General features: G+C 45.0%; 1 protein-coding gene across 3 annotated transcripts in view; it reads right to left on the bottom strand.

Moving 5' to 3' along the window:
- LOC137430737 (uncharacterized) overlaps positions 1 to 16340 on the bottom strand; it is a 265309-nt gene that overhangs the window by 23471 nt on the left and 225498 nt on the right. For all 3 annotated transcript variants that reach the window (XM_078781624.1, XM_078781623.1, XM_078781625.1), the window contains exons 15-18: positions 14179 to 14261; positions 6979 to 7103; positions 6587 to 6698; positions 6241 to 6321 (exon numbers count right to left, since the gene is read on the bottom strand). In XM_078781624.1, coding sequence (XP_078637750.1) covers positions 6241 to 6321; positions 6587 to 6698; positions 6979 to 7103; positions 14179 to 14261 — 401 coding nt within the window. The remainder of the gene's footprint in view (positions 1 to 6240; positions 6322 to 6586; positions 6699 to 6978; positions 7104 to 14178; positions 14262 to 16340) is intronic.

The raw sequence follows: 16340 nt of genomic DNA, 5'->3' as shown, positions 1-16340 counted from the left end.
TCCTCCCGGGACGCGCTCGCGACTAGGATGTCGTCCAGGTAGACAAACAGGAAAGGTAAGTCGCGCAAGACGCTATCCATGAGCCGCTGGAACGGCTGAGCCGCATTCTTCAACCCGAAGGGTATCCTGAGGAATTCGAAGAGGCCGAAAGGGGTGATGACGGCCGTCTTCGGGACGTCGTCCGGTTGGTCGGGGACCTGATGGTAGCCCCAGATGAAGTCCACCTTAGAAAACACGGTCGTGTTGGCGAACCGGGCGGAAAAGTCCTGAATGTGTGGGACCGGGTAGCGGTCGGGGGTGGTGGCATCCTTGAGCTGGCGGTAGTCCCCGCACGGCCGCCATCCCCCGCCATCCCCCGCCATCCCCCGCCATCCCCCGCCGGGCTTCGGCACGATGTGCAGCGGAGAAGCCCAAGCGCTGTTGGAGCGCCGCACGATCCCTAGCCGCTCCAGCGTGGCGAACCCCGCTTTCGCCACCGCAAGCTTCGTAGGCTCGAGTCGGCGTGCCTGGGCATAGACCGGCGGCCCGACCGTGGGGATGTGGTGCTCCACCCCGTGTTTAACGGCCACCGCTGAGAAGGTGGGCCGCGTGAGGGCCGGGAAACTGGCGAGGAGGCGGGTAAAGTCGTCCGCTGCCGGAAGCGTGCAAACTAAACTCGCCGGGACGGAACCCTCCAGCAAGCCGCTTGGCAAGCCGCTCGGTGAGACGATCAGTGAGCCGCTCAACGAGCCGCTCAGCGAACAAGCGAGCGAGCTAAAGGTTTAGGCCTGGACGAGCCGTCTGCGCTTCACGTCGACCAACAAACCATTCGCACATAGGAAGTCCGCACCAAGCAATGCCATCGGCAGTCGGCACGCTGGCTGTCACGAACGACCATTGAAAGCGCTGCCCTCCGAACCGCAGGGAGAGGCAGCGCTTCCCGAATGTGCAGATGGGTGTACCTTTGGCGGCAAGCAACGCGGGGCCCCGGCCCGCGGTTCGCTTGTCGGACGTGGAGGCGGGGATGACGCTCACCTGCGCTCCTGTATCGCAGAGGAAACGGCACCCGGACAAGGTGTCCGTAATGAATAGGAGGCTGCCGGAATGGCCGACGCTCAGGGCCGGATAACGAGCGCCGGCCTGGTCGTTTCCCGACTTGTGAAAAGAGCATGGCGGGTGACACGTCCTAGCCTTGTGGCCGAACTTGGCGTGGAAATAGCACCAGGCTTGCAGCGGCGGGGTCGGCGGCGGCCGCGGTTTTCTCGGCGGCGGTGGTGGTGGGCGGGGCGTGGCAGCGGCCACGAGGGACGAAGTCGCATCTGCCTCGGGATCCACGACGGCCGCACCGTAACTCGACCGCGTGTCGCAAGCCGCGAAGAACTTGTCGGCCTCTACGGCCAGGGCGCGGGGTTCCCTGATTTTGGAACAGGCCAGCGCGAGGCGTACCTGTAGAGGTAGCTGGCGTAGGAAAAGCGCCCGGAATAAGAAATCCGTGGCTTGGTCACCCAGCAGCGACAGCATATAATCCATCCGCACGGATGGTCGTGTGTCACCGAGTTCGGGAAGGTCCAGGAGGCGGTCGGCCCATTCGATCTCCGTGAGGCCGAACGTGGCGATGAGGAGACGTTTGAGCGCCCCGTACTTGTGGTCGACCGGCGGGTGCCGCAGGATGGATACGACTCGGGCGGCAGTGCCGGGGCCGAGGGCGGCGACCACGTGGTAGTAACGGGTCTCGTCCGCCGTTATGCCTCGAAGCTGAAATTGCGCTTCGGCCTGCACGAACCACACATCGGCCTGTGCTTCCCAAAACTCTGGGAGTTTTACCGCGATGGCGTTGTTGGCCATGGCGCGTTCTGTGGTCAGCAATGGCTGAACCAATCGGGGTCACCAGTGAAGTGTGGTGCTGCGCACACAACTTGCTTGCCAAAGAGGTAGGCCACAACGCGTTTGATAAAACCAAAAGAGTCTTTATTGTGAAAGCTCGGACTGCAGCACTGGGCGGGCTCGAGCTTAGAGCCCGCATATATGTGCCGAGGCCACGCCTAGTCCCCGGGCGTGGCCGCTCGGTCGAAGGGCGGGGCATGTACCATCGGTCCCCGCCTGGGCGCTCGCGCCACCCACTGGTGCGCGGAATTATTACCCCTTGTGCCCGCCACAAGGTAATACTTTAGACTGACCTTGTCAGCATTTTCATCCCATATAACCATGTGATTTGTATGATTATATGTACAAGCTCTTTAAAGAGCCAGAGACACTGTAAATAAAAAATAGAGAAGATCAGAAAGATGTCTACAAAGTGCTGTACCCTGCATTGATAACAACATGCAGTCAAACTGAAGAAGACAACTCAATGCACCATTAATGCAAACATGTAAACAAACATCTCTATGAATGCAAACAGATATGTCACTTCTAAATAATGCGCAACTTCTCCAAATTGGCAAAAATACATCATTGCAATAAAACTTCTCAATACATACTGTAACATGAACTCATAATGACTGCTTGTTATTTTACAGTTTATGCATTATTTGGAGGGGATTCCAAGATTAAATGTTAGAGGTTTCATAGAAATGTACTGCATTCCTCATGTTGCTATAGTAATCACATCATCAAATGTTTCATCTGACCATTAGATTTTAGAATGCATCAACAGTCATTGAAGCATATCTTTTGACGATTGCCAGCTATACATTAAAAAAGTTTCACAAGTCCAGGATGAAGGCCACCCATTTGTTGAAACGTCAGAGCTGAGCCTTACCAACTGGACAGAAATATGAGTTGGTGGTGCCCTCAGTTTTTAATTGGATCTTCTGAACTACAACCAATTTTATGTGAATATTGATAGGTCGATTCACCACCCCTCCAAAAAACAATAAATACAGGTACAGATCCATTCAAAGTACACCGCCCCCATGTCAAATAAATAAATATCCTCCAGCGCGGCATTCCCGAGGCGCCTTCGGAGGTATGGGGAGGGACAGGTGTACAAAAAAAATCCCTTTTTTAAGGACATTTTCCCTGCTAGAGCGGGGTTAGCCCTGCGGGCCCCATGACAATCATCATGGTTCCCTTTTTGAGGCAATGTTTATATGGCCGGATGCCCTTCCTGACGCCAACCCTTTAGTCGCCTCTTATGACACGCAGGGATACGGTGTACCTATTCTATACCAGGGCACACATCGGCACATTCATCCCAGCAAGCTGGTACTCAATTCGCACGACCTCGGAAGGATGACAGGCTGAATCAACCCCCCTGGCATTAATTCAATGATCGACTGGGATTCAAACTCGGGATCCTAGGATCCCAAGCCAGCAACCCTAACCTCGAAGCCAACACCAGGTTATAGGTGTACAATAATTAATTGATTAATTGCATAATTAAAATAAATAAATGATAATCGTAAAAAAAAAATCTTAATCAATTGTATAATAGCATACCTCAACCACCAGTGTTTCATCTGAAGCCGTAAATTTTTAAAAATTAATGAAATCAATTAACAAAAATAAATAATTGATTAATTCTTTGATTAATTGATTAATCAATAATTCAAAAATATCCTTTATAGCCACATCACTTGGTCACTGTCATGTCCAAATGTCATCTTCCTTGCTGAAAAGGTGCCTGAGATATTGCCCAGATGAGAAAGAAAATAAATGTGACTAATAATTAAAATAAAAATCACCCACAGGGTGAACCGTATCTTGCCAAAATGTGAAAATTCCGTTTTTTCGTCATGACGTCATCAAATGACGTCATAGCGTCAAACTGTTTACAGATCTGGGAAGCACTCATCAAGGGCATTCATATGAGGTATTACTCGATATGGTACCTACGATTTCAAAATTTGACCTTGGGGTCAATAATTTTCGACCTCCAGCGCTAACCATGAAGGTCAAGGCCGATCGCCACCAAAAACTAATCAGCTGAGCGCCGGACCATATACTAGATTCCCATGAAGTTTGGAGACGATCCGATCAAAGTTACTCAAAAAATTAGTGTTTCGTCGACCTCCATGATTGGCCGCAAAGTGACCTTGACCTTTGACCTTGACCTTCATAATTTTGTGTGCTAAAGGGTATCTCTAAAAGACTCTGATATGCGAACTTACAAGAGTTTCCAAAGGGAACTGTGCTCTACAGAGTGACCTAAACAATGCGAACTAAAGCAATACAATATACATGAAAAGTGCAGTTTTTTCGTCATAACGCCGTCAAATGACGTCACATTGTCAAACTAGTTATATGTTTGGAAAGCACTCAACAAGGGCTTCAATTTGAGGTACTACTCGATATGGTAACTGAAACTTGAAAATTTTACCTTTTGGTCAAAATTGAATGACCTTCAAAATGACCTTGAAGGTCAAGGCCGATCGACACCAAAAACTAATCAACTGAGCGCCATACCACACTCTATATACCCACCAAGTTTGGAGATCATAAGATCAAAGTTACTCAAAAAATAAGGGTTTCGTAATTTGACCTTGGGGTCAATAATTTTCGACCTCCAGCGCTAACCATGAAGGTCAAGGCCGATCGCCACCAAAAACTAATCAGCTGAGCGCCGGACCATATACTAGATTCCCATGAAGTTTGGAGACGATCCGATCAAAGTTACTCAAAAAATTAGTGTTTCGTCGACCTCCATGATTGACCACAAAGTGACCTTGACCTTTGACCTTGACCTTCAAAATTTTGTGTGCTGAAGGGTATCTCTATAGGACTCTGATATGCGAAGTTACAGGAGTTTCCAATAATAACTGTGGTCTACAGAGTGATCTAAACGTGAAAAAAAATGATTAACCACAAACAAACAAAAAAACAAACATACAAGGTGACTGATACATCTTGCAAAAACTTCGTTTTGGCAAGATAATAAACAAGCATTCTGAGTATTGCGCTGCAATACATGTCCCCTACCGGCAGTCTGTCGTCCGGAAAACTGTTGGGAAAATTACCAAAGTTCAAAGTGCCATAACTTTGTCAAAAATGATCCAAACGTCGTGAAGTTCGAACGTGATCTGTAACTTATCATGAGGAAACCATGTACCAACTTTGAAATCATTAGCATTAAGAGTTTAGAAAAAAAGTCCGGAAAACTGTTCTTTGCGTGACGGACTGACAGACGGAGGGACGGAGTGCAAACCTATAGTCCCCTCCGGTGTACACCGGTAAATGAATGAATGAATAATAATAATCATAAAGTAATTAAAGTTTTAATCAATTGGCTAATATAATACCTAAAACACCACCGTTTCATCCGAATGTGTAACTTAAAAAAAAAAAACTAATGAAGTCATTAATGTAATAATTAAATAATTAATTGATTCGTTGATTAATCAATAAATCAAAATACGCTTTACAGCCAAATCACTTGGTCATTATAGTGTCCAAATATCAGCTTCCTAGTTCAAAGTATGGCTGAGATATCGCCTGGATTAACAAAAATTATTTGGTAAACTTTGGTAAACAAACAAAAAATAAAGAAAGAAAACGACCGTAGTGAAAACTGAGTACAGTACTCCCTTTCAACGAGCGTCATCACCGGGCCCCCTTTGGTGCCCGGCAATGATATCATGCAGCATCTGCAGATGGAATAAGAAAGGAGCGGTGTACAAAAAATTATCAAAACAACAAATACAGAGTCAAACAGATGAATGGGAATAGACCTGCAAATTGGCCAAAAAGAACATGAGTTCCCTTACAAGGAACGTCATTGCAGGAAGCGGCCATTAGGCCCATCAGTCTGTGCCATTATTTCCAACCTATAGTTGTTTTCCCGCACTCTATCCTTTTCAAATTCTGAGCGTCAAGCAAGGAAGCAGCACTACCATTTTAAAAGTCTTTGGTAAGACTCGGCTGGGATTGAAACCACCGGCCTCCCAGACTCAGAGGGGATGCTCTAATGAGTTTAACAATTACTGCACCGAGGCTGGTCAACAAAGGGACAAATATATCTATGGGGTGGGGAAGAGGTAGAATATGGGAGGAAGTTAAATTAAAAAAGAACAACAGTGGTGAAGGGAGGGTTCAGGAATATGACAGGATGGAGAAGAGGAAAGAAAGGTTGAAAAGAGATGAATAAAAAGAAGATTAGGGGTTCCAAAATTCTTCCATTTTCCTTACAATTTTTTTTTCATGAGATCTGATGGTATTCTGCTCAGATTTCTGTCAAATGTCATTAGAGATCATAGAAGGCTTTTGTATGGGTAATAAAGGATTGCCACAAAGCACAAACGGAAAGCACGATGAGGAACTAACCTAATTCCTCCAGCTCAGCAGTTAGAGATTTTGAGCGAAAACTCAGCGCCGTTGAAGGAGCTCGTTTTGGAGGAGGAGGAGCTGTTGGAGGAGCAGGTGAGATTGGGCAAGAGAAATCGCAAATGTCGATTAGGTTGTCTCAGAATCTATCACGAAAGAATGTCGATGCCATGTCATACATTGAGGTGTTGGGAAGAGTGACGAGGAGAGTGAGCAAGCATTGTGGGTGATTGGTAAAAAGAGTAAAGGCAGAGATATGGGTGGATAAAATAACGATGTAGTACAGGAGATGGATAGTATGACTTGACTCATTAAAACTGTTTTGAGCTATGTCATCTTGGATTACCTGGGCGACGGGCAGAGACTGTTACCACATTGAGGGCAAGACAGTCACCGGCCTGACGGATCATATCAACCACTTGTCTATGTCCCATCTTGACCACATCCTGCCCATTGACCTTTGGATACAAGAGGAATTTTATATAAAAGTTAGAAGACACAAAGTAGTTTCCAAGATATAAGGGCACACCTGTGCTGCCAAACAGTGGGATGAAAGTGGTTAAGGGGTTACAACCAAACTCCAAAATAGTTTCTTTTAAAAACCTGAAAGAGCAAAGGAAATTAGCCAACAATTTGCTAAGTACATTATAAAGGGCAATCATCCCACTGGGATAAACTCAATAAATAAATATAACATCTTGTAACCTCAGAGAAGATTTTGCAAATGAACATTTACACCTGGATAAGAAAATCCCCCGTACGGAGGCCAGCCCGGCTTGCCACCCCTCCGTCATCCACGGATTCCAAGTACTGCAGAGCTGGGAACGTTGGGCTAGGAGAGAAGTCGTCAATTGGAACATCAGCTGGAAAGCAGACAAACATGCGCACGTACAAAGGGGACATTAATACCAATGTTGGACACACATTTAAGGCTCAGGAATGAGAACGCTTCAACTAAGTGCTGGGTGATTAAATAGAAAAAGAAGAAAAACGTCAAAGAGGAAATCTTTTTGTGATTGGAAAATTTTCACAATAATCATCCACCATATAAAACACAATGTCAGTTTGTGTGTTTGTACAGATGTCTGTCCCCCTTCATAAAGGTAGGTTTTAAAGGCCAATCTTTCAACACGATTGTGTGTTCACTACATTATATTTTGAGGATAAAAAATCTGCGGGATAACAAATTTTGATTTTGGGATTTGCGGGATAAAAATTTTTTTGAGAATAAGAGTAATTATGTCTCTTCTATTGGAATTGTAGATGGTGGCTTGAAAACCGAGCCTCGAGGGCGGTGTACAGAAGTGTTTTTTTAAAATACAATAAATAAAAGGTGCATGGAGGTGAAATTGGCTGCACGTGATGTGCAACACACGCACAGATTAAAACAAGTGTTCATTTGCTTCGGTATACTGTCGAATAAATAAAGAAGATATAAGCACACCTTACACTAGGCCGATGCTTCAGACCTTTTGGCAAACTGACGAGGCTGCATCATTGAATAAACTGTTCCAATCCATCATATTTGACGGGCTTTTTACTAGAGGATAATAAAACCTCCTCATACAGAAGTCAGCCTGGTTTGCCATCCCTCCAGAAGGTAGAAACACACGGATAGAAGGAACATGAATTGAACAAGTTAAAAAACTATATGCATGCATGATAGACAATAGGGATGCATAAGAATATCCTCAATGAAATTTTCTGCAGAATTATGCTCTTTTACAGTAAAGAGGATTCCCACTCCCCCTTCCCTCTCGCTTCCCCCTTCCCACTTCCCAACCCCTTTTCACTGTATTAACTATGAAGTCATTCGGCATAAAATTTTGATTACATGTACTTTCATTTTTATTGCTGAGCACACAAACTTAAAGAAACCTGTCAGTTAGCTGGAAGTTTGTAATTGGTTGCATCGATTCGTTTTTCAACCTATTAATTATTTGTGTCTTAAAATGATCGTTGATATGCATTTTCTGAGGCTTCCATACTTCAACTCAATCTCTTGTGAGAGGCTGTTGATTTAAGCACAGTGAAGCGCGGTGCTAGCGCGCTTGCCTGCACAACAAGAAGAAAGCGGACAACGCGGTGAGTTTAAGAGTCTTTATTAAAAGAGCTCACTGTAGCACTGGCGCGCTCCGGGCTGCGCAACCGGTGTATATCCCGCGGCCACGCCTACCCCTCGGGCGTGGCCGCCGCCCACTTGGTGCGTGGAATGATGCCCTCACGCCAGTGAGCTTTCGTGTCCGCCACAACAGAATATTAATTTTATTACGTCGATGGAGGCATTATGTTTCCGGATTGTCTGTCCGACCGTCCATGATAGACCATTTATTTATTCCTTCTGGAGGGGTGGCAAACCAGGCTGGCTTCTGTATGAGGAGGTTTTATTATTCATTTCCACGATAACTTCAGAACGGTTGAAGGGATCCAAGTCAATCTTGGTACAAATGTGTATAATGATGCAAACATTAACAGATTTGATTATTGGATCAAGAGTTCAAAGGTTAGAGGTCCCGTTAGGTAAAAATGCTGTTACTGAGCTAACTTGTGAACCAGTGATGGGATTTTGACCTAACTTAGTACAAGTATACATTGTGATACAAAGATGAACTTCCGTTTCCGAACTTGGGAGACTTCCGCTTCCGGTCCCTCGAGCGAGGAGGCTTGCTTCAAACTCTCACGGCATCGAAGTTTGAGTATTTTCCCAATTATTATTATTATTTTTTGTATACAAGATCGAGGCTCGTGAAAGAGCTAACATTAATCACACAAAAAGTCAAACCGACACACAAAACACAAAAAACAAGGGGAGCGGTAGACAAGATGGGGAGAGAGGGCGAAGGACAAACACAACATTTGAGAGCAGGGATATCGGGAGAAATGTGGGGGGGGGGGGAGGACGTGGGGGGAGGTGGGAGAGGTATAAAACATATGAACACTGCAAGAACTCTGGGGTGAATTAGTGGGGGTAGAAAAGATGAAGGTTTTGGATGGAGGAAGATAAGAGATTGTGGTGAACAGCTGTTTTAAAGACCTGGAGGGAGGAGTGGGATTGAAGGGAGTGGGGGAGTTTGTTCCACTTTCCAGAGGTGGAAGAAAAGGGGAATGAAAGAGTGAAGGTGAGCAGAGAGCCTAGATTTTGTCAGTTTAACCATAAGAGGGTTGCAGGCAGATCTTATGCGACCTGAAGGAATATTGGGGGGACAGAGCACAGAGAGAGCTGGGGGAGCAAGGCCAGAGAGGAGTCGGTAGAAGACAGAAAGACCACCAACCAGCCTGCGGTGAGTGAGTGAAAGGCTCTCGGAGTTAGTTTCATCGCAGGAGATTCCAATGATTCTGAAAGCTTTGGCCTCAACAGCGTGAAGCCGAGCTAGGTGTGAGGCAGGAGCACCAGCCCAGAGGGGGGAACAGTATTCCATTGAGCTGCAGACGAAGGCCTTGTATGTAGTGAGGAGCTCAGGTGTGCCAAGGAAGGACTTCGCATGACGGAGGATGCCAAGTCGGCGACTGGCTTTGGAGGCCAGCTTGGAAATGTGGTTTTCCCAAGAAAGATCATGGCAGATAGTGAGACCCAAAAGCTTGAGCGACAGAACTTCTTGGAGAGGATTGTTGAGAAAGTAGATGGGAGGGTTTTCCAGTCGGTCCTTTTGGAGAGACATTGTAAGAGTGTGAGATTTGTCAGGATTGAAAGACATGTTCCACTTGTTTGACCAGTCTGTGATTTTGTCCAGGCTGCAGAGAGTGAGGAGGCTGCAGACTGCCGATCTGAGGGATGAGGAATGGAGTGGCAGATAGTGGCGTCATCAGCAAAGAGATAGAGAGGATTTTCCAGAGAGTCGGAGAGATCATTGATGAAGACCAGAAATAGCACAGGGCCCAGAACACTACCTTGGGGAACTCCAGCCAGAACAGGGGTGGGAGATGAGAGAAATCCATTCAGGGCCAGACGTTGCCTATGACCAGAGGAAGTCCACAAGCCATGAGTGGAGATTTCCATGTATACAATAGGAGGAGAGTTTGGTGAGCAGAGCTGGGTGCCAGACCATATCGAAGGCACGTGATATGTCAAGTGAGACAGCTCTGATTTCCTGTTTGGCATTGAGAACCTCCATCCATTGTTGAGACAGCAGAAGCAACATGTCCAGAGTAGAATGACCTGCTCTGAATCCAAATTGATGATCAGAGATCAAGCCATTGGAGAAGAGGAAGGATTTGATATCCGAAGCAATGATGGATTCCATGACTTTGCTGATAATTGGAAGCAGGCTGATTGGTCTGTAGTTGCAAGGATCTGTTTTTACACCTTTTTGTGTGAAGCGGTAATGTTTGCTGATTTCCAAGATGCTGGCAGATGACCTTGAGCAAAAGAGAGGGTGAAAAGAACAGAGATAGAGCAGAAGAGCAGGATTTTAGGACCCATGGGCTGATGCCGTCTGGTCCAGTTGCAGAATCAGAGTCGAGGTTTGACAAAAACTTATCCACCTTGTCAGGAGAGAAGGACACAGAATCCAGGAGCAGTTGGGTTCGACTGGGAAAGGTGGGAACAGAGAGAGATGGGTTTGGGACACAAGATTTTGAGGCAAACACAGATTTGAGGCATTCGGCTTTGTCACGTGTGGTGTCAACTGTGTAGCCATTTGAGGTAAGGGAGGGGATGGAGGGGGAACAAACACCAGAAACGGATTTGACCAGACGCCACCAGGATTTGGAGGAAGGAGACAGGTTTGAGAGTTCAATCTTGAGTGTGGAGAGATAGTGCTTCCTGGCTCTCCTGAGGGTAGACACACACTTGTTTCGAGCTTGGTGGAAGGAACTGAGATTGCCTTCAGTTCGATTTGCCTTCCAAGAGGCAAAGGCAAGTTGTTTCAGGGCAACTGCCTCACCCTAACCCATTCGTCTCTTTGTCAAATTTCCACTGGATATTTTATTGTGTATGTGTTATTGTGTGTTTCTAGTTAGTTTTGGTTTTGTAATTATTGCAAACTTGTGTGTAATTCGTCGTTTTTTGTTCGCACCTTGTGCGTGGCCTGGTCTCTCTAGGCTCCCTCCCCCCGTCGGTATTTTGTGAAGATAAGTTCTTTCCTTCGCTGTATTTGCTTGTTTCTTTGATTTTCTTTTCTCCCCCTACCTCCCACGACCATCTTACCCTTTGTCTAACGTTTTAAATCCAAAAAAAGAAAAAAATACTTTATTAATTATCTCTCTCCTCACGGACATGTTCTTGTTCTCTCACCCCCTTGTCTTGCCTTGTGCCCCACCCCCTTTATCTCCTTTTTCTTGCACCTCTCCATCCTTTCCAACTCTAGCTTCCTCCATACTCATTCAACCATTTCTCCTTCTTTCTCAAATCCACATCCTCACTTTGGGACTTTTCCCAGATTGTTTTTCATGGTTTTGTTTAAATATTATTTAAATATGTTTAAACTTTCCCCTGCAGTGTTTTGTTCAGTGGTTTATTACAACATGCGGTTTTTCTTCCGATTTAAAAGGCATTTTTCAATTTCCTCTTCAATTCATTCCACTTCAAAAAAAATTTTAACCTCTTACAATCCCTCCTTTCTTCATTCTCTAAACTCACCTTCATTCCACCCCTCCTCTATCGTTTTTAAACGGATCTCTGACTTGAAAATCACAATAAACCCTGCTTGTCATAAATGTTCGTTTTTCATTAATCATCCACTTTCTAAGCTCCCCCCCCCCCACCCCTCCCCTCCTAAACTCCCCTCACCCCTCCATTTCAATTATCCCCCTTTGCCCCTCCCCTTCAAAACTCCCCTCCCCAACCCCTCCCCTTCAAATCTACCCCCTACCATCTTTCTTCAATTCTCCCCCCTCCCCCCTCCTCCTCAAAGCTGCCTCCGCCCCACTCCGTCTCCCTTCTATCTCATACCTCCACCTCTTCCAACCCTCTACATTTGTCTGCCCCCCCCCCCCTCAAACAACCCCTCATTGTGCCTCATCCCATCACCATCAAACCTTTTGTCCTCCTCATCCTTCCCTTTCTCCTAACTCTTCTGCAATCTCTGACACACCATCAACAGCTCTCCCTACCTCCCCCTCTCACCCCTCATCTTACCCTACCCCTCCCCTCCCCTGTCCTGCACTTGATGCTCCCCCTCCCTCTTCCTTAACGGTATGGACTTCAAACATCCGGGGCCTTCGCTCAAACCTGATTGATCTCTCCATTCAGGTTGCTTCTGACAAACCAGACGTAATCAGCTGAACAGAAACTTTCCTCCTTCAAGATGTCTCTGATTCCTTAATATCTCTTCCTGGTTACTCCCTCCTACGGTATGATAGACCTGAGCCTCGTCCTGGAGGTGGGGTGGCTATTGTGATGAAATCGTCATCCAAGTTACGACACTGATGTTATTCTCCTCATGGCCGCTGCGCGACCCTTTCGCGGTTCCTATATATATCAGCGCAGACAGGAGATGTACATCCATCATCGAAATGTAACTCTATAGCTCCTCTGGGCTTCCATAGAAAGGTAACGATTCTGCTATATATATCATAAGCTCATTTACAGTCATACCACCTGTACGCACCTGTATTCACCTGTAATATTAATACAATGTTTATTGGTTTCTCTCTAGATGCTGTTGAGAACGAATTTCGATTAAACCTACCTTTTGGGTCGATGTTGTATCTTGATTTTACAACAGCTATCTTTATGAAAAACTCTCTTCCTCACTCTCCTTCCACTGCCCTCTCTCCACCCCACCCCCAGGAGTACCTCTGGCTACGGCTTCCACTCCGCTCCCACCTTTTGTTCATATGTGTTCTGTACCGTCCTCCAAACAGTGATGACTCCATTTACATTTCGCTGTCGGACAACATTGACCAACTTCCATCAACTCATCCAAACTCTCTCTTCCTCATATGTGGCGACTTCAACTGTCATCATGCCAGCTGGCTGTGGGTTCCTCTCTCACCAGACATGGCACCTCAGCAAAGGACTTCTGTGACTCATTGGGACTGACACAATCTGTCAATTTCCCGACCCGAATTTCAGTCAACAAAGCATCTTCTCTTCTAGACTTGGTTATGACAAACGGGTTTTTTTTTTAAATCGAGGCTCGTGAAAGAGCTAATATTAATGACAAAAAAACATAAACGGACACATAAAACATATAATAAGGGGAGCGGTAGACAAGATGGGGAGAGATGGGGAAGCACACAAACACAACATTTGAGAGCAGGGACAACGGGACATCTGTGGGAGGGAGAGGGCTTGGGGGGAGGAGGCATGGGAAGGGGGGGGGGGGGGGGAGAAGTATAAAACACAAGGACACTGCGAGGACTTCCAGGAAAGAAGTTGGAATTTCAAAAAAGGGGATCTGGAGTGAATTAGCGGGGGTAGAAAAGATCAAGGTTTTGGATGGGGGAAGATAAGAGATGGTGGTGAACAGCTGTTTGAAAGACCTGGAGAGAGGAGGGGATTGAAGAGAGTGAGGGAGTTTGTTGCAGAGGCGGGATACATACATGCATACATCCATACATATGTAATGTACAGCTATGCTGCACCTTAATCCAGCTATGCTGTACCTATGCTGTACCTTAATGGAAATAAAAAACTGTCATTAGGCTGGAGAACTTAAATTATAATCTGATATATAAAAATATATAAATCTTTTTTTGGCCCTATCTTATCTCTCAATGGTGAAGAATCACTAAAAAAAATCCTCAGATCCATTTCCTGCTACGGATCTTCACCAAAATCTAATCATTTCATCCTTCTCACACACGCAACCTGTCCACCAAATATCGTCCGAATCTTCCACAACTTTTTGAGATATCCTGTTCACAAACAAACAAACAAACAGACAGACAAACAGACAGGGGTGAAAACATAAATAACCTCCATCCACCTTCAGTGGCGGAGGTAATAAACGTAAAAGAAAAATTGATAAACATGTACACATCAGATTGTCCTACCTTTCGCTCCTCGAAGAACAAATCCAAAACCTTCACCGGTCCTCTTCTGCAGTACCACTGTGCGCTCTTCAATATTGAACTCTCTTGGGGATCGGGGTCATGTCAAAATTCATAATAAATCACTTGATATAAAAGGTAATTCCATTTATTCAGATGTGCTTTACATGTACGTAATAGTTATTGATAACTTGTATCGTTAAAGTTCTGTAGACTATTGAATGCCACACAAATACTAGGGCAGGAAATGATTTGCATGAATGTTGGAAAAAGCTACTTTGCAACTTCCAGTTTGGGAATGGTCACGTTCAATGGTTTTTGTTTATGTTGCTTTGTTGCTGTGATGTATTTTCGTGACTTGTTGAGCACATTCATGTGTGCATTTGTCTTTGTCCGGCCCACATGCTGGTGTAGGCCTAAATCAGATCTGTGTGTCCAGGCCACATGCTCGTGTAGGCCTAAATCAGATCTGTTGTTGCGTTTCCTCCCCTTTGTCTTTTCTTGTTATTCCATTCCCCTATTTCCCCGTTGCCCCACTGTCGGTGTGCTGCCTTTTTCTCCATTTTCTCTTCCCTGATCCTTGACTTTGTAGAAAAAAATGAAAAAAATTAGTGAAGCCTCATTTTCACATTGCACTCGATTAGGTGTTTTCAGGTTTCTGTATTGAAAAATTAAAACTTTAACAACACTTTTGTTAAAATAACATTGTGACCTAATTAAAACTAGTGACTGAGGGCATCTATATATTGTCACGGGCAGGGATTACGTGGAGGCAATGCGACTGTGTCACCAATATGCCTCCGCGTAGTCCATGCCCGTGACAACAGATAGATGCCATCGTTGACTGTCCTAAAAATAAACAAGTTTGATTTAAATCCCTTCAGCTGTTCTCAAGTATCACATTTTTACCAGACATGACAGGTTTCACATCGATCGGTGAAGCGGTTTCGGAGAAGGTTTTTTTTTTAAATATCGACTCTCAAGCTAATATAGCTGCGAAACCACATGACATAAAGAAATCTACACTCTGCATATATATGGGTAGCGAATCACGTTTTTGAAGTTTCGTGTTGATCGGATAAGATTCGTTTTTCTATCTAAGATGGCTGCCAAACCACTTCATCATTCAAACTACGACTTCATCATTTTCAAACTATATGCAGCAATGGCGTCAGATGACATTTGTAAAGTTTCGCATTGATAGTGCAAGCAGTCTCTGAGATATAATGATTTGAAATTTTCCTTCAATCCAATATGGCTGCCACACCATGTGACCAATGACATTTTAATGATCAACGTTTAATTGCCATGCCTAGTCGATGACCCATTTAAAGTTTTGAGTCGAACGCTTTCGTGATTTTGGAGGAGATGCTTTTTTAAGGTTTTAGGTTAAATCCAATTTGGCAGTCAAACATGTGACTCATTATGTCATAAATTTAATATTTCATTATACAAATGGCTCATAGATAATGTGCATGCAATTTCAGATTTTTAGGATAAGGAATTCCATTAAAATATTTATGGCTGGTATACCACTTCACCTATGATGTCATCATTATGTTTTTGTTCCCCATTGGGAGTACTTTACCATGTGCCAAGCTTCAAATTTTTCCATTCAGCGGTTTCTGAGAAATGATTTTTATTATTATTTGCGTTATTGTATTATTTGTTATTAGTCCACTGCCGGTGTACACCGGAGGGAACTATAGGTTTGCATGCCGTCCCTCCGTCTATCAGTCCGTCAGTCCGTCAGTCCGTCAGTCCGTCAGTCCGTCTGTCCGTCCGTCCGTCCGTCCGTCCAAATCGTCCGTCACGTCCGTCACGTCACGTCACGTCACTTTGCGTCCGTCACGCAAAGAACAGTTTTCCGGACTTTTTTTCTAAACGCTTAATGCTAATGATTTCAAACTTGGCACATGGTTTCCTCATGATAAGCTACAGATCAAGTTCGAACTTCACGACGTTTCGATCATTTTTGACAAAGTTATGGCACTTTGAACTTTGGGAATTCTGATAATTCTGATGATCCTTAACTCAGTGCCATTTTAAGTTTTAATTTCCTTTAAAAAAGATTTTCTCTGCAATAATAGGACCGATTGAGATCAAATTTTCACCGTAGGGGGGACTCCATCTGTAGAATATTTTAATCGTAATTATGACGTCAC

The sequence above is a fragment of the Myxine glutinosa genome, chromosome 7, assembly GCF_964187855.1.
Source record: "Myxine glutinosa chromosome 7, kmMyxGlut1.1, whole genome shotgun sequence".
Classification (NCBI taxonomy): Eukaryota; Metazoa; Chordata; class Myxini; order Myxiniformes; family Myxinidae; genus Myxine; species Myxine glutinosa.
Note: the sequence above shows the minus strand (reverse complement) of the source record. Positions and strands in the feature narration are given on the sequence as shown.